The 17,106-nt window shown below is 55.2% G+C and overlaps 9 protein-coding genes across 9 annotated transcripts; 5 read left to right on the top strand and 4 right to left on the bottom strand.

Annotated features, from left to right (window-relative positions):
• Window positions 1-340: 340 nt before the first annotated feature.
• On the bottom strand, window positions 341-1,201 carry CCMA1212_000125 (uncharacterized protein; the record flags this gene model as incomplete). Its single annotated transcript, XM_073697610.1, has 1 exon — window positions 341-1,201. The coding sequence occupies one exon, from the start codon at window positions 1,199-1,201 to the stop codon at window positions 341-343; it is 861 nt and encodes a 286-aa protein (XP_073562759.1).
• A 2,173-nt stretch (window positions 1,202-3,374) lies between these two features.
• On the top strand, window positions 3,375-4,400 carry CCMA1212_000124 (Bifunctional protein GAL10; the record flags this gene model as incomplete). The annotated part of the gene is made up of 1 exon (XM_073697609.1): window positions 3,375-4,400. One exon carries the CDS (start codon window positions 3,375-3,377, stop codon window positions 4,398-4,400), a length of 1,026 nt encoding a protein of 341 aa, XP_073562760.1.
• A 297-nt stretch (window positions 4,401-4,697) lies between these two features.
• CCMA1212_000123 (uncharacterized protein) lies at window positions 4,698-6,005 on the bottom strand (the record flags this gene model as incomplete). Its single annotated transcript, XM_073697608.1, has 2 exons — window positions 4,698-5,729; window positions 5,814-6,005. 2 exons carry the CDS (start codon window positions 6,003-6,005, stop codon window positions 4,698-4,700), a joined length of 1,224 nt encoding a protein of 407 aa, XP_073562753.1.
• A 548-nt stretch (window positions 6,006-6,553) lies between these two features.
• CCMA1212_000122 (Mitochondrial distribution and morphology protein 35) lies at window positions 6,554-7,061 on the top strand (the record flags this gene model as incomplete). The annotated part of the gene is made up of 5 exons (XM_073697607.1): window positions 6,554-6,594; window positions 6,656-6,693; window positions 6,758-6,831; window positions 6,907-6,997; window positions 7,057-7,061. The coding sequence occupies 5 exons, from the start codon at window positions 6,554-6,556 to the stop codon at window positions 7,059-7,061; spliced, it is 249 nt and encodes an 82-aa protein (XP_073562754.1).
• An 861-nt stretch (window positions 7,062-7,922) lies between these two features.
• CCMA1212_000121 (uncharacterized protein) lies at window positions 7,923-8,411 on the top strand (the record flags this gene model as incomplete). The annotated part of the gene is made up of 3 exons (XM_073697606.1): window positions 7,923-8,042; window positions 8,150-8,242; window positions 8,289-8,411. The coding sequence occupies 3 exons, from the start codon at window positions 7,923-7,925 to the stop codon at window positions 8,409-8,411; spliced, it is 336 nt and encodes a 111-aa protein (XP_073562755.1).
• Window positions 8,412-8,423: 12 nt separating this feature from the next.
• CCMA1212_000120 (N-acetylglucosaminyl-phosphatidylinositol biosynthetic protein gpi1) lies at window positions 8,424-10,871 on the top strand (the record flags this gene model as incomplete). Its single annotated transcript, XM_073697605.1, has 4 exons — window positions 8,424-9,789; window positions 9,857-10,318; window positions 10,389-10,489; window positions 10,557-10,871. The coding sequence occupies 4 exons, from the start codon at window positions 8,424-8,426 to the stop codon at window positions 10,869-10,871; spliced, it is 2,244 nt and encodes a 747-aa protein (XP_073562756.1).
• Window positions 10,872-11,610: 739 nt separating this feature from the next.
• CCMA1212_000119 (uncharacterized protein) lies at window positions 11,611-12,111 on the top strand (the record flags this gene model as incomplete). Its single annotated transcript, XM_073697604.1, has 1 exon — window positions 11,611-12,111. One exon carries the CDS (start codon window positions 11,611-11,613, stop codon window positions 12,109-12,111), a length of 501 nt encoding a protein of 166 aa, XP_073563451.1.
• A 980-nt stretch (window positions 12,112-13,091) lies between these two features.
• On the bottom strand, window positions 13,092-13,805 carry CCMA1212_000118 (uncharacterized protein; the record flags this gene model as incomplete). Its single annotated transcript, XM_073697603.1, has 1 exon — window positions 13,092-13,805. The coding sequence occupies one exon, from the start codon at window positions 13,803-13,805 to the stop codon at window positions 13,092-13,094; it is 714 nt and encodes a 237-aa protein (XP_073563450.1).
• Window positions 13,806-14,688: 883 nt separating this feature from the next.
• CCMA1212_000117 (Nucleolar protein 9) lies at window positions 14,689-17,088 on the bottom strand (the record flags this gene model as incomplete). The annotated part of the gene is made up of 1 exon (XM_073697602.1): window positions 14,689-17,088. One exon carries the CDS (start codon window positions 17,086-17,088, stop codon window positions 14,689-14,691), a length of 2,400 nt encoding a protein of 799 aa, XP_073563447.1.
• Window positions 17,089-17,106: the final 18 nt, after the last annotated feature.

Here is a 17,106-nt window from a genome sequence, read left to right as displayed (position 1 = left end):
CGGACTGTGGTATATCGAATGCCAATCAGAAGCAAAACTACTATGACTTCTTTGAGCTGGAAAACAAAATGAAAGAGAAAAAGACAAGAAAAAAGCAGTAAAGAGGAAAGAAAAGGATCTCTCAACGCCAGGCGGTTTATCTCTGTAGATGCCGTCCTCTTATCCTATGTCCCTTGTCCGTCCCCCAAAAGCCGGAAGTCGTTCATGTCATCAAGAAACTGCCCCTCAAACGCCGTCATTGGTTCAATATCCTCCGAAAATTCTCATCTGTCGCGATGCCGGTCACTATGCCCGAGATACCTGTGACGAAATCGCAATCACGAATCGCAGGGACCCATAATCATGCCTTCATGGTCAGGTTCCTGCTCTCTCCATCCATGAATCTGACTCTCCTCGAAGACGGCGACTTGCGATCTCGCCTTGCCGAAAGAGCCAATTCTCCCCGGCGTCTCTGCATTCTCTTGTTTCTGGCTTCGTTCTCCTCCCGTCTCCGATATTCCGCCATCTGCTGTCGTCTCTTCATGATTCGCGCGTGTGCAAGAGCTGGGGTTGGCTTGAATCCCACGCCGTTGATGCCTGTGCCGTCGTCGTCTTTATCATCAGGGTCGTAGATTGTGATTTCATCCTCGTGCCAGGTCAGCGAGGCGCGCAAAGGGTCCGCGACTTCTGCTTCGTCGTCGGCGTCAGATTGCCCATCTGAAGGGTTCCCTTTCTTGAATCGGAGGGGCGGGGTGCCGACTCTTTTCTTTCTTGGCTGGGGCTCAGGCTCAGGCGTGCGATTGATGGAGGGAGAAGCTGTGTCGGTCTGGAGCACGCCTTCGGTTGAGGGCAGTATTTGCGGCGGCAGCACGGAACGATCGACCATTTCCACTGTGTCAGTGTCCATCTCCAGTACCGCTTTGGGCTGTGCCTCGGGCAGCGGCTGTACCTGTGCGATGATGGTGTGTTCGTCTGGGTCTGGCTTATGGCGTTTCCTCGCAGACGCATCCGATTCTACGTCCATCTCATCGGCAGCCTCGACGACTGAGCCGCCGTTTCCAAGCGCCAGGCCGCGGAACCTGTGGACGACGGTGGACGAGCGAGGGCTGCCTGTGTCCTCCAGAGGGCCGGCGGCAGAGAGATCAAATGAGAAAGCCAAGGGCGATACAGAGGTGTGGGCTCCTCTCTTCCGCTTGGGCGTGGCGTTTACGACGTCTGTCATTGTTTCCGACTGTTTCTTTCCTCTTTGATGAGCAGATCGGGATGTGAGGACGAGGGCGACTGGAAGCTGGCGGAGACGGTTGATGAAGAAGGACCGTGAAAGCAAGAGCAAGAGAGCGCGCGAGGGAAGCCGGCAGAGATCATGAAATGGGGGCCGCGGAGGGCGGTCAAGCAATCAGTGCTGCCGGCGAGCAGCGAGAGGTGAGTTTGGGGTTCTGAGAGCAAAGTGAGAGACGCGCAGGCGGCCGGGTGGAACGCTGCAGCTGCCGCATCGGCGACATGAGCGGCATCCACTGCAGTTGAGGCGAGGTGAGTTGAGTCAGATTCAGATCTGTTCAGACTCAGGGCTCAGGCTCGGCTTGAGCTCTGCAGGGGAGCTGACGGTAATTGCGACTTTGCGACTGCGACTGCGACTGCGACTCTGCCTCAGCCTGACTGGCTCCGGCCAACGTTGCAGGAAGCAGCGTCACAAGACCAGCCGCCGCCTCTTGCGACTTGGATCCCGCTGGAGCGCCACGTGGGGGAGCGGCGGCGATTTGATCTGATGGCACTCTGGCTGACAGTCCGCTTCTGCACGGCTACCGAGTAATGGAGGTGGTACTAGGAACAGCTGTGGGGAGCCAGCCCGCTGTAAGGTACAGGTACCTGTGCCGTTTGCGTGGACGGGGGCTTTTGATCGATTAAGACACGCTGTTGTGAAGCTTATGTATGTACTGTACTGCGGAGGTGCATGTGCACGCACATTGGAGAGCGTTGGACACCCGACTCTTCATGGACTGCATCGCAGGGTACGCAGTAGCATCGAAATCCCACGGGTGCTTCCCAGCGCCGTTTGCCCGAGCTCCACAGGGGTCCTGCAAGGTATGTAAGGTACATTTTCTACGTAGATACTGTATCCTGCCGGCCGAGAATGAGCTCGAGTTCAGTCGCCACCAAACATTTACCCTTGTTTGCTTCTGCGGATACAGATAATACAGGGTTTATGAGTACTAACAAAGCAAAGAGCAAAACCACTATACACAGTAGGATACAAGTAAATACGGTACCTATAATAGCCTTGTGGACTGTTTGTTCTAGGAGTGGCTAGGTACCTAGCCAGTACTCCAACTTGGCTATCCAGAAGTATCTATCCCAAGTCTGCCTAGGTTGTTAATGCAGAGTAAAAGGCTAGATTTCTTGCTTTATTTATGAGATTTGTAGATATTAGCAGAAAGCCTAGAAAAATATAGCAGTAGTAGCAGAACACAAACTGGATCTTTTCTACTAGTAATATTAGTAGTGATAGTACCTAGCAGTAATAAAGTCGTACCCGGATATGAAATTGCTGGGATGCTGGATGGCTAAGCAGAGGTGCTGGCGAAGGTAGCCAGCCACTCCCTTAGTTCCATGTTTGTCGCTCACCTATGTAGTCACATGGATGCAGTTTGCCTCCTTGAAAACGACGTGTTTGAGCGGATATTCACACTTGCAGCCTTTGTGCATCAAGGCATGTACGACGAGCAAGAAACAGATATCATTTGTTTGCAGTGGCAAACACTAGGTACTCTACTGTATCTACAGTATGAAATGGGTTGCTCGATATGAGCTACATGCTCAGGTCAATCAAAACACACTTCCGACATGAGTCTCCGAGCTACTGGCAGGCATTCCGGCTATATTGATTGACCCTGGGTCCCCATCCCCATCCCTTTGGAGAAGCTGCAAATTCCCCGAGCTTCCAACAGCCGAGTTCTCCAACAAAAAAGCACTCAGAGACTCCAAATTTACCCCGCCATCTGCCCCGCCGTTCATGGATGGCCCTCCCTGTGCGACAGAACGCGGTGGATCGTCCCAAGGTTCACCATATCCGCTCATGCGGGCTAACGACCGGAGCCTTCAAGGTTGCAAAACAGCCTGAATGAGGCAAATGGGGGCGGATACCAAGGCGACGCATCAATATATCCGAGATAATGGCCGTTTAATGCGCATAGCTTCTCCATAGTCTGACGCCATCACATTCTTATTTCTTCTTCTTCCAAGCTGCCCTATCCCGTACTGTACATACCTTAGGTCTGGCATGTCATTCCGTGTAAAAGTATAAAACATCACCCAAAAGCTCGCCCTCCTCAAGTCCCGCTCCCTCATATCCCGCTCAAAACCACCACCAAACTCGCCACATCCTCATCCTCACCACCATGACCGACGCGGCCTTCAAGTTCCTGCCCCTCGGGGCCATCATCCAGTCCTTCAAGGTCAAGGACACCAACATCGTCCTCGGCTTCCCCGAGCAGGAGCACTACGTCAAGTACAACACGGCCTACTTTGGCGAGACTATCGGCCGCATCGCCAACCGCATCAGGGACGCCCGCATCAACAGCCTCAACGGCGGCAAGTCGTACGAGCTCGCCGCCAACGACGGGCCGCACAGCCTGCACGGCGGCAACGAGGGCTGGGGGAAGCGCATCTGGAAGGGCCCGACGCCCGTGGGCACCAGGCAGATCCCCGGCGTCGACGGCCTCCGCGGCGGCGAGAGCGTCGAGTTCACCCTCCGCAGCGAGGACGGCGACGAGGGCTACCCGGGCACCGTCGAGGCCACCGTCGTCTACACCACCGGCAACCAGGTCGTCGACGGCAAGGAGGCCCTCGTCCTGGGCATCGAGTACGAGGCGCGGCTGGTCGGCGGCGCCGACGAGACCGTCGTCAACATGACCAACCACTCCTACTTCAACCTCACCGGCGACGACACCATCGCCGGCACCACCGTCACCCTCGCCACCAACAACCACCTCCCCGCCGAGGACGACTCCATCCCCCTCGGCAACCCCGTGCCCTTCCCCGACATCGACACCTCCAAGCCCTTTGTCCTCGAGGCCGAGGAGCCCAAGTTCGACCGCTGCTTCACAACCACCACCGACCCGTCCTCCGTCCCCATCGATACCCGGTCCCAGCCCCTCGCCCTCAACCTCTCCGCCTACCACCCCAAGTCCGGCATCCACCTCGAGGTCCTCAGCACCGAGCCGTCCTTCCAGTTCTACACCGGCGACCTGACCAATGTGCCCGCTGCCGAGGGCCTGCCCGCGAGAGGCCCACGGAGCGCCTTCTGCTGCGAGCCCGGCCGCTGGATCAACGCGTGCAACGTCCCTGAGTGGAAGAACATGGTCCTCTTGAAGAAGGGCGAGACGTACGGCGCGAGAATCGTGTACAAGGCTTGGACAGATTAAAGTAAAACAGATATTGCAAGCAGTCAGCGTTTGATACTTAATGACGAGACGACGTTTTTTTCATAATATATTTTTTTTCCCTTTTGTATCCCATCGCCAGCTTTCACACACAGCTGTTGCTACCTAGAAACTTGTACATGAAAAAAAGAAGGAACAGCAAAAGATGCAATAACTGGTGCCGTTTTGCCCTCCTGGTTGTACACTCAACGCCATGCCACATGATTCATACACTGAAATATCCCGCCCGCTCCCTGAGTAAATCAAAACGCATCAGAAATGACTAGCAGTCGAGTCATCTTAGTCGGAATCGCTCTCGTCTCCTAGAAACGCCAAATCCGCATGGGCTTTTCGGCGTCTCGCAGCAAAAGAAGTCGGCTCGTCCTCCTCATTATCATCGTCGTCGTTGTCCTCCCCGCTTTCCGGCTTCGCTTGCTTTGTAGCGGTCTTGGTACTACTTCTACTAGCCCTTCCGCCAGAGCTTGTTCCCCAGAGTCGATCCATCTCCTGAGCGGCCTCAACATCTGCTTGCAGCTCTCGCATCTCCTTGATCTCACGGGCCTTGGCCTCGGAGAACCGCCCATCCATACCAACGTCCGCCAGCATCTTCTTGAGATGGCGGATCTTTGCGTTGGCATTGTCTCCATACTGCTTGAGTTCGTTGTGCCACAGCTTTCGAATCCCGCATTTGGTGAGGTGCGATTGCAGTTTCTTGATTTCCGCTTCCTTGGGGTCCTCCGGGGCAGCCTCCTTTTTGACGGCTGATTTGGCCGCCTTGGGCTTTGATGAAGCCTCCTTCTTCTCGCCCCTCTTGCGCTTTGGAGGCGGGGGTTCGTCGATGACGTCGGAGTACTCGTCCTCCTCGTTGACCTCGGGCTTGGACTCATTCTTGACATCTGCCTTTGCATCCTCGGCTCCTGAATCGGACTGGGCTTTCACCGAGGGCTTGATCTCGTCATCCGATGTCTCTCCCTTCTTGACACTTGCACCTCCGCCAGCCTTGTGTTTAGATTCCGTTTCATCGTCTGACTCCTCCTTCAGGTTTCGTTTCCGATTTGCAGCAGGCGATGGGCTCTCCTCGAGCTTTGCATCTTCGTCATCCGAATCGTCCACCTTCACCTTGCGACGAGTTGCAAGCTTCTTGACCTTGGCCTTTGAATCTTTTGTTGGGTTCTCATCAACGTCGGACTCTTCCTTCTTCTTCGCACCTCTCGATGCTTTCTTTCGTCGCTTGGGTTCGGGGGACTCGATTTCGGACGATTGCCGCTTGATGCCAGCTTTTGTGTCCGACTCATATTTCGGTTCAGAAGCGTCTTCATCGAGCAATTTGTCCTAAGGTAGGAGTCATCGCATTAGCGGGGTCATGAACAGAACGGCAAGACCAGCAGCAGCTTGTTTGACAAGTGGTAGACCTACGACTTGCTCCTTGATAATGGTCTTGCTCTTTTGCTTCCACGCCTCGCTGGTGAAGAAGCCATCCTCCAGCCCGAGCTTTTCTTCAACGTGCCGTCGCACTTTGTTGACGGAAGTGCCATCGGGCTCTGCCTGGTACACCTCCCGCGTTCCCTCGATCAGCGCTTCCTTCAGCTTGGCGGCTGAAGGCGCCATGGCGATGGGGGGAAGATGATTCGGATGCGACGATTCGGCGACTCTTTGGGCTTCAGCAGCAACAGCGGCACGTGATGCATACGATGTCGAATAATGATGCGCTCGCTGCTGTCGAAATTGCGAGAGGCGCGTCCGGGACGCGATCGGATTGTGATTGGAGAGACTCAATCGAAGCTGCTGCTGGGCCTGAGCTGCAGTTCAATTATGGGGCTTCAGGTTGGGCAAACAAGGGTCAACCCGCCAATTAGGCTGGAGCCAGACATGCTGGGGATATGGCCAATGACGAGGCGCACCCAACTTTTTAGTGGAGATTCAACCTGAGGCTGGCACTGCGCATTTAGCTGCTCTTCTTCATACTGTGCACAGTAAGAAAGCCGGACATTCTGATCTTCAACTTGACGAAGAGTAGGATCGCACTTTTCATTCAGCATCCGCCAGTTTCTCATCATCTCTTACGACTACAATCGATACTCTTGCACTTGTAACTCAATTACTGTCCTGATCTACACGGTGAATTTTGATACAGGGACGCCCGATTCTGGACAGACATGTCGGCATCACTTGCGCCAGAGTGTAACGAGGTGAAGGAGTAGGTGTGCCCATGACCTCTGGTCAAACTCTACATCAAGCTCACATATTACGAAATCAAGGCGCTACGACACATGCTTTCTAAAGTGGTATAGCGAAAGTGAGAGACGTCCTCCCTTGGTCCAAGTCAGGCAGCTGTTCAACTCGACTTACACAAATGACAGAGTATCTCCGTGGAGCGGAAAAGGACAATAAGGAATGCGCCGACTTGTTCAACGAGTATCAGAAATGCCTAGGTGTACGAACCCGTCAAGTCGAGCAACGGCTGCAAACGAGGAGATGATGTCTAGCTTGTGCTGACGGTTGAATTCAGGTTGCACTGAAAACCCGAGGCATCGATAAGCTCCTCGACGAGGCCCGTGAAGACAACAAGGAGAACGACGTAAGGTTAACAGCGCCGAAGAGTAAGTCCACGGATCAAGCAGCAGAAGACGCGTATGTTCTCTTGTTAACAGATGTGCAGAGTAGATGCAGCACTGGTTTGATGTCGATTCGTTTTGCGGGGAAGAGGACATGTCCCATCCATAGACCTTTGCGGTGTTTGGCTTTTGCGGAGAGAGGCTTAGACCCGGAACCTCGTATTTGCAGCTCAACATGTGTACTTGTAGAAATCGCAACGTCATCTTCTGCAACAACTTGTGAGGTGAACGCCTACGTGTGTACTCGCCCAGACGCAGCGTCATGCACTCGTGCAGCTCTCTGGCCCGCAGCATCGCGAGGTATTCGTACATACGCAAGCAGAGGCCGTGGATGAGCGGCATCGTCGTCAACTGCGCGCCACGTGATTTGCTGCCCGGCGCAAACGCCTCCAGGAGCCTCCACTCCTGGGCGGGCGGCGGCCTTTTTAGTGGACGAGCTGCTCGCCCTGCAGCACCCGCAGCTTTTGGGCTACGTGCCATCAGGGATTGGGAACTGGGAACTGGAACTGGAACTGGAATAGCAACGGCAGCTGGACGGACAGCAGAAAGCATCGCAGCTCGACAAACCTCGCGAATCTCCTCCCCCCTGCGACCGATTGCGCCGCCCGCACAGAACATAAATACCCGCTTGCGGCTCCGGGCATCACCTGGACCTGTCGACCGTCCAGAGGCGTCAACTTGCGACGACGGAGCTTGTCCAGGGCCATCCATTGATCCAACCGAACGTTGACGCGCGCGAGAGACAGACACAGAGAGTGAGACCGAGGCCGTCGCTCATCCAGCATCCCACTGCGACCACCCGCGATCTCGACATCTGCAAATAGCAATTGCATCGCCCAGCATCTCCGTCCTCGGCTCTTCTCCTCCCCCCTTGGCCAGCGGCATGTCCTACCGACCGCAGTAACGCTCTATGCACCCCTTCTCGACCGTGACCCTCGGCATCTTCGTCGCTGGCTACATCACCGCGCGCTGGGACCTTGTTACTCGCCTCTATGAGCTGGCCATATTTGCCGTGGAATACGGAGTTGTTGTAAGTCGCCCCGCAGCTCTTGCGTCCGTCGCAATTCGCAAAAACTCGAGCTTCTCTGGGGCGCTTGTCTGACGTTGACGTCCGTCTTTTTCCTTGTCTGCTTGTAGTTGCGTGCAGCCCGTGGCATTGCGGCCCTGACTGCCTTGTTCCTTGCCATCTTTGTGCCAGTGGCCCTCCTCGCAAGGAGAGAAACAACACTTGTACGTCCCGTCAAACCATCCAATCGCTGCCGGACGAGCGTTCCAGGGAACGGCTGAAGCTGACATTCCAGCGACTAGCACCCACGAGATCCTGGAGCTGGAATATCTGCGCGAGAGCAGCTCAAGCGACGAGGCTCGATCTGAGTGCTGGGCCTCGTCCTGCCGATAACCATCCTTTGTCATGGTAGAGCATGATGGGTTGATGAGAGTGTTTTGGCCGACAGACATTCGCAAATCTGATCGCACCGGCGTCGTCGTTGGTTGGAGGAACTCGACGCTCGATGTTTTCGTCGTCACCATCCTCGAAGATGTCGATGTTCGTCCTTCCGTCCCCAATTTCTCCCCTTCCAAGTCCCCGTCGCTCGCTTCTTCTCAAAGTGGACTCATGGCTAACACGTCCACTCGGCATCTGCAGGCGCACAACGTCGAGTTCCATCTCAGGTCCGGCACCTTCTTCCGGAGCAGCCCCCACTCCCCGAGCCGGATCTACGAGCTCTGTGGCCACTCGTCGATGCATGTCCTAGGCGTTTCTAACGCGGCAACGCAGGATGCGATTGACCCTTCCTGGGTTTGCGCAAAGACAAGCACTTACAGCCGCTATCCTCGGATTTCCTGCGCCAAAGCCTCCAGCATCCAGCTCATCCTGTACGATAGGCCTCACCCCAAGGGCATGCAGTACATCTCCCTGAATCCGATAGCGTTGGCTTTGGGAGACAAGGGGACGCTGCCCGAGGATGTGGCCAGCAGTGAAGACGACAGCGAAGAGGCCAAGCAGGAAAAGGCGATGAAGGAGAACCGGCGCAAGCTGGTCGAGAAGCTCAAGCAGCACAGCATTGTCAGGCGAGTTGCGTCGGCCAGAGACAAAGCGCTGCCCAAGATCGTCAATCAAGTCAACTGGTCCTGGGAGCTGGAGCAGGCGCTGCAGCAGAACGTGGGACGGCTGGGCCCGAGGCCGAAGCGAGGCCTGAGCGTCTCGGAGAGGGTGGTGGAATCGGCCACGACGATGCGGAACTATGTGCTTGTGCAGTTGTGGACCCTGTTCTCGGTATACCTCTTTCCAATCGTGCAAAAGGCCTTTGTCCTCGTGCTGCTCTTCCATAGGATGGTAGCGGAGATTTTCCTCATCATCTTGGAGTTTCGAGCCAAGCCGGGATATGCCGCCCTCAAAGACATCTCGGCAACGGCCCAGCAGACTGAGATTCGCCTGCAGCAGTTCTGCTACTGGCCCATGCAGTACGTCACTCTCCGCCAGCGAAAGGCCAACTGGGCGAGCGTCACCACCAGCCATCCAGACTACATCCGCTTCTACAACAGTCTATGGCTCGTTGCCAACGATGTCATCATCGGCATGGCGGTAGGCTCGTACATCATTGAGCACAAGGACTGGGTTGCCGACCAGATCCGAGATCTCCTACGCACCTATACAGTGGAGGCTCTCCAGCGTGGCATATCGTGGCTCATGGGATGGCCTGCAGGTCTCAAGCTGAATGGTGAACTGGCTGCCTTCCTGGGCGATTTGTTTCTCTGGGTCATTGACTATTGGTCGAGTAAGTCGCTGCCATCCGCTACCGCTGTGGAACCCTCTGCAAGCTGACACGGCCTCGCATGATATAGGCTGCATTGAGACGCTGAGCCCCATGCTGCCGCACATTATCTGGTTCATAGGCTTTTCGTCCTTTGCCGGGGCGAGCATGCCCATCGCCATGTTCTCCGACCTGTTGTCCGTCCTCACGCTGCACATTTACTCGTTCTATCTCGCGTCGGCAAGGATATACCACTGGCAGCTTACCATTCTCCGGTCTCTGTTTCACCTGTTTCGAGGAAAGAAGCACAACGTCCTCCGCAACCGTATCGATTCGTGCGACTACGACCTCGACCAGCTGCTCGTGGGCACGATCCTGTTCACCTTGCTCTTCTTTCTTCTACCCACCGTGATGGTGTTCTATCTCAACTTTGCCATTGCTCGGATGATCATCATATCACTCAAGGCGGGCTTTGACACGCTGCTGTCATGTTTGAATCACTTTCCCCTGTTTGCCCTGATGTTGCGGCTGAAGGATCCGAGCAGATTACCTGGTAAGTACAAGACGTCACGGACGCCATGTGGACAGCACTCAGGAGGGGAACTAACTTGGGACTTTTCTAGGCGGCATCCATTTCGAGCTTCGAGATACCCATTATCCTACATCCCCCGACGCTAATGATAACCTTCTCGACGAAACCCCCACTTCCATCATCTATCTCAAGGTGAGCCTTCTCACGCCTTAAACTCAGCGAGAAGAGGCAATGTCCAACTCTAACCCGTCTTCTCCAGAACATCCCCCTTCCCTTCCGCGACATGTTCCACCAATACTTCCAGATGGCCCACCGCATCCGAAAACACTACCTGTCGCCGCGTGTGCTGCTCTGCCTGGTGACTGGGCAGTTCGTCCCGCCGATCAACAGGAAGAATCTGTATAGCCTGCAGTACAGCATGTTGCCGGCGAGGAGGGCGACCGTGTGGGAGATGTGGCGGGCGGTGAATACGGAAATCGACATTCCGCAGAAGAAGCCGTTTCAGATGCCCAACATTCCCCAGCTGCAGAACGGAGGTAAACGGCCTACGGGGTTTGGGAGGACGAGGTCATAGGGGCGAAAGATGAGGAAATTTCTCCGAGTAATAAAATTACCTGTTCAAACCTCCGTTGATACATCCGTCCAGGCAAGAAATACTGTGACTTGGCCGACCAGACGATGGGTGCAATCTCTCGCCATGGTACGATTTCCCTTGAGCAAAGTATCTGGGAGTTCACAAGGCTTCTGTTGATGCGTGTCTCCAGCTCGGTTGAACCCCTCGTCACCAAAGGTCTTTTGCCAGATGCCTTGAACGTTAATGGGACCCATCAGAATACTGATGTTCTATTAGACACTACCTAGCCCTCGTAGCTTTTCCGCATACAAAGACCAAAAGCCCAAACTCAACTCGGCACCAAACTTTCTCATACTAGTAGTCCAAGAACCGTCCACAACCGACAGGCCTCTCAACAAGCATGTCGTGGCGTAACCGAAGCACGAGGCTAGGTAGGATCAGGATTCGAGTTCGAGGCGCACAGGGCTTTGACCATGCCAGCGCTTAGACCAACCATCCAGACCGTCAGACAAGAAGGATTCCAATCCCCAACATGCCGCAGCAGCAACGGGGTATATAAAGAAGGGCTGACACGCCCAGTCCAGTCCACTCCGCTACTCTCACTCTCACTCTCTCACACACACATTCTTCCCGCATTTCAGTTTTTTTCCAAGTCAAGGCATCGAACAATCCCACCTCGTTGTTCTCAGACTCTTCCAACGACACAGCCAGCACCGGAAACCTCTCGCTCGCCGAAAAGATGCGTTCCGGCCGCAAGCCCACTCTCGGCGACGAACTCGTCGACGCGTACATCTTCCCGGAATGTACGCGCCGGGTAGTAGTACTGGCCGAGAGGCCAAGGATCCCAGAAATCTCCGTGACGCCTCCAAGCGGCGACGTGAGGCGGGCTGTGAGTGATCGCGGCCGGGATCAGATACGTCTGGCAGACCAGACAGAGAAGGTACGTTATAAAGATAAATCTCGAGAGTGTCTTTTTGCAGCAGGACTTAATTCTGACGATAAGAAAACCAAGCCTTCTGACGCCAAGCCCGCGCAAAGCCAAAGGGCCCCGGAGGAGGACAAGCCTCTAGAGAAGGAAGAAGCTGCGGAACCAGAAAAGGCTCCAAAGGGCAAAGCTCCCCAAGCTTCCTCTGGACCAGTCCGTACGAGGACTTTGAAAACCTTGGTCGCCTTCGGACGCCAATCCGTTTCTTCGCGCCGCTCGAACTCGCGGTGGTGGCGCAAGTCGCTCATGGGTTGAAAGATTCGGAGGTTGCTTGAGTTTATGGATTCTCTTTTGGTGGAGCGGCGAGATTCGTTTTGACTTGGTTGGATCTTTATCTTGGAGTTTTGGAAGATTTTCGTCTTTGAGGGGTATCGCCTTACACGGGTTGGCTTTGGATATCCCTCTTGCTAGAAATTGGATGATACGGATGTGTACGAGTATGGACAAACGATATTGGACTTGCCAGTGAGACAAAGGGCCCTCTTGCTACCTACAACTAGCGCATACATCTCAGAGCTCTTACAATGGCAAAGTCGTATGTTGAATCACGACTTGGTTCTTCACTGCGAAGCATCCGGCGCGGCAAAAGGTGACTGACTCTAATTGGTAGGGTAGCCTCAGCTCCATCGTTGTTGGTGGCCAGTGGTCAAGGTCAAGATCTGAGCAGCTGAGTCAACCAGGGCCAGCTGTCGGACAGCACCTTCCTCACAGTCCATCCTGAATAGATGACGACGGCGCCTGCCCCAACTCGGGCTCGACGTGATTCTGTACCTCAGGCCTCAACATTCGTCCTCCAACAGGCTTGTCTCCTCACACACTCTCTCACAAACATCATCTTCAATCTCACGCTCGGGGGGCTCGATTCTCTTCTTCTGGCTGTCTCACTCATTCATGGTGCCTAAACATACATTCATGGAACTTCTTCAAAGATATTCTCTCAAATGCCCTTCCCCGTGGCTTCCTTGCCGTATCAACCTGTTCAATGTTAGACGACGACGAAGTCAATACACAAGGACAGCATCACCCACGTTCTGCTGCAAGCCACCGTCGCTTAATGAATGTATCCTCTCTCTGGGCATCTCAAGGCGCGGTATGGATCCTTCAAACGACATGCTTGATTCATGCCTAACAACCGTTAGTGTCTCCAGCTTGGGCCCGCACGGAAGCAATGGCATACATATTATAGTAGCAACAATATTGTGTCTTCGATCGATGGCGTACACACTCTCGCTCGCTCAGTCTTCGGCATCCGTCATCTCGGTGTCTTCTTCTGCAGACTGGGATGCAAAAGTCACCGCGTTGGTGCCTCTGGTTGCCGGATGATAAGCGGTTCCCGTGGCCGCCTGGCCGTGGCCGAACGACTCCGGGTTCGGGTAGGCGATGGGACGGCTCTGAGCTCCATGCTGGCTGGCGGGCAAAGCATGGAACTGGTTGCTGTTCCAAAGCTGATGCTGTGCTCCAGAGCCCACAGTCCCAAAGGTGGCATCTCTGAATCGCTCCGGGACGTTTACAAACTGGCCCGTGAAGGCTGGGGCTGCAGCTCCTGGGAACATCGACGACTGCGTGCCGAGAGAAGCGCCATGGCCATACGGGGCGCCCATAAGCGGCGCCATGGCTTGACTAGCAGTGTGCATTGAACTGACGTTCAAAGGGTTCTGATACAGCTGCTCTCCAGGGAACCGTTGCTGACTCGGGAAGCCACCGTTGCCTTGAAGGACGTTCATCTGCGAACTCATGGAAGGGTCAACAGGCGCGCTTCCAGCAAAGACGCCGATCCGAGAAGCTCGAGGAGTCTCCTGGTCATCTCCACTGGGTTGAGATAGATTGGCAGGAGTTCCAGCGCGAGGAGTGCGGTTTCCAGGAGCACTTCTCTGCTTGGCTCGAGTTGCGGCCTCGGAGGCAGCCGAGCCTGGGGCGGAACCGGTAACATCATATCCCTTTCGAGGCATCTTTTCTTAGGGTTCGTTAAAGATACAGGAAAGGAATATCTGATGAAAGATTAGCTGCGGATGCAGAGAAACAATAGCCAGGAGCAAGTTGCGATCTCCGAGAACGAGGCTGACTGGGATGAGGCGCACTGGATTTATGTTATGGATATGGCAGTAACTGTTACTGAAAGGCGAATGAAAGGGTGAATCGAGTGTGCTTGCTGGATTAGAGTGAAGTAGCGAGAGGTTGAAGAGTGCCGTGCCCTCCAAAGCTGCGGCGAGGAAAGATGCGCGGATCCATTGCGCAGAAAGGGAGAGTCTCTCACTTCTCGCTCAGCTTGAGAAGTCGTTAGCCGGCCGAACCGAGCTGGGACTGAAGAGAATGTCAGTTTCTCTTCTTTTGCAAGAGTGCCAGGCGGGTGCTTGCCCGTTTGGTGGCAAAGAAGGCTCGATGGGAGGAATCACACATGGGCAGCAATGAGGCTTGGAAGACAGCAGCTGGCGAGGGTACGACTTCGGTCTGCCACCATCATGAGGCCCTGAAATGCTTACTTATTGATTTCTAGTCGAAAAAATAAATGAAGATGCTGATAAGCTTGAAGAGGAACAATAATAAATAAATTGGCCTGTTTGATATACATGGATGGCTTCAAGTCATCTCTACATAAAGCTACACACAAAACGAAACCAGGCAGGCAGGCACCCTCTACCACTACCCAAGGAACATTCCATGCATGAAAAAAAGAAAAAGCCTCGCCAAACTAAACATGCCAAGCTGCTCTCAAGCGAGCCGACCTCCATGCCTCTGGCCGCGAGAGAGGGAGGGAGGGAGAGATCGGGTAGTGGTAGTCAACTGCGCGTCTCCAGGCTCTAAACTAAACAAAACGGGTGAGTTGGCGGGTATTCACTCCTCAGCATCGGCCATCTCGACGTCGCCGTCCTTGGACTTGTTCTTCTTCTCTTTTCTCTTCTTCTTCTTGTTCTTTTCCTGCGCCTCGCCGCTTTCTTCCGCTTCCTTCGCCTTCTTCTCCTTCTTTTCCTTTTTCGCCTTCTTGTCCTTCTTGTCCTTCTTCTTCTCTTTTCGGGCGCTGGCATCTTCTTCTTCGTCGTCGCCGTTGCCGTTTCCGTTTCCGTCGACGTCTTCCGCGGCTTCATCCGGCTTTTCGTCCTTTTGCTCAGCATCCCCCTCGTCCCTTGCCGGCATCTTCTCGCCGTTGCCCTTGCCCTCGCCCTTGTTCTTGGGCGCAGCCGCAGCGGGCGCCTTCATCTCGTCGAGCTCCTTCATCCAGCTCTTCCAGTCGAAGCGCCGCGTCTTCCACATGTCTCCCTTCCACGTCCGCCAGACGCTGCGCCCCATCCACGACTCCCGCAGCTGGGACTCGTGCGCCGCGAGGGCGGTCATGACCTTGTCCTTGATGTGCTGGGGTATGCTCCAGTCCTTGCCCTTGCTGGGGATCTCGGCGATGGCGTTGACGAGGTTGTGGCCGTACTGGGACGTTGCCAGGTCGGACATGTGGGGCATGAGCGTGTTGACGAGGCCCTTTTGGAATACGGAGTTGGAGGACGGCGTGTTGATGGCGGTGGTGAGGAGGGTGACGGTGGGAAGCGAGGTGTTGGCGAGGCGGAGGACGAGGTCGGACGGCAGAGCGAGGATGGATTCGTGGACGGCCTTGGATGGGCCGGGGATGGATAGGAGAGTAGTCAACAGCTTGGCGCCGTGGGATTGAACGGCATATTCGTTCTTGGTCAGCTGATGCACGTCCTTTTTCTTCTTCTGCTCTTCCTCTTCGCTGGCAGAAAGAGAGCACAAGGTCATGACTAGATCGGCGGGTTGACTGCCACAGCCCTCTTTCAGGCCCTTCATCAACTTCTTGATCTCGTCGTTGATGTTTCTGGCTGCGCATCGCTCGAAGAGGGTCGACAGGACGTTGTATCTTGCTTTGGAGACCAGCTGTGGGACGGTCGGCGCAATCTGGTCGACGGCCTTGGCGAGATCGTCTTTGCCGAGCCGCTGCAGTACGCGGATCGCAGGGTAGCACGAGATGTCGTTGCGGACGTAGCCTTGTATCCTGGGAAGGAAGATGTTCTGGTTGAGCGCCTTGAAGATCTTTCCCGGCGCGTGCGTGACTAGGGTCTCGATGAGCCGCGAGCCGATCTGGTCGTATATCATGCCGTTGACGAACTCGGAGGCCGCAGAAGAGCCATCAGACAGGGATTTAGGAGCACCAGGGAGGAGCTTCTGGAGAAGAGAAGGGGAGGCATCGGCAGTCTTTCCATCTTCGCCCTTTGCCTCGCCCTTGGCTTCACCCTTGTTGAGAGTCAAGTCCAGCTCCAGGATGAGCTGTAGGATGGGATTGCCGATGGGGTGTTTGGCTAGGACCTGTATCGCCGTGGCATCCATCCCTTCGACCGAATCTTGCATAATCTTGTTGGCCGCCATGATGAAGGATGCCGGCACAGCTCGCTTGCCGCGATTTTGCGCATCCGCCTCTGTCGACCCAACGACTGTAATCTTTTCTTTCCTCTTGCTCTTGAGCAGCGTTCGCGATGATTGCTCTTCCAAGGGCATCCCGGACAGGACGAGTAACAAGACTCGCAGCGTATGTGAGGCGAATCGGTCGGTGATGAGGTACCCCAAGCTGCCCTCCAACTCGTCCAGCGTAGCCAGAAACAAGTGCTCCATGGACGCCTCCGGCTGCTGCTCCTCGACATCGGCGCCCTTAGTGTCCATGACGAAACCCGTAAATCCAGCAAGCTCCTGCGTGACGACGCCGGCGGATCGCAGGAAGAGCGCCTCGCAGCAGTGGCTGGCGAAGCGGTGCTGCACCAGCGACAGGAAGTGGCCGCCAAAGGCCTCGAACAGCTGCTTCTTCTGCGAGGTGCTGGCGAGCTGGATCAGGCGCTCCATCAGCCGCGAGCAGGACTGGCTGCTGGCGATCTTTAGTTCTTTGCCCTTGGCCTCGCGGTAGACGCTCTGCAGGAAGATGTCGCGGTCCTCGGGGGTCGGGAACTGGTTCAGCTCGAGCATCTCGTCGGCTCGTCGGAAGTACTCCTGCTCGTCGTCGGCCAGCATGCCGAAGAACTCGCGTTCGCCGGGGGCGCCTTGGTGATGCGAGGATTCATAGTTGGGCTCCTCGCCGTATGCCTGATCGTTGTTGTTGTAGTCGTCGTTGGTGTAGCCGCCTTGGTCGTCGTCATCTCGGCGCTGGCGCTTGTTTTCGTGAGCGTTCGATTTCGCGGTGTCGGAGTGCTTGCGCTTGCGCTCGTCGCGCGCGGCGCCTCTTTTTGTTCGTGGCTTGGGCATTGTTATTTGCAACACGAT

Source organism: Trichoderma ghanense (assembly GCF_004382785.1).
Source record: "Trichoderma ghanense strain CCMA-1212 chromosome Unknown scaffold_0, whole genome shotgun sequence".
In the NCBI taxonomy this organism is placed as follows: domain Eukaryota; kingdom Fungi; phylum Ascomycota; class Sordariomycetes; order Hypocreales; family Hypocreaceae; genus Trichoderma; species Trichoderma ghanense.
The sequence above is the reverse complement of the archived record's forward strand: the minus strand, read 5'-3'. Positions and strand labels throughout refer to the sequence as shown.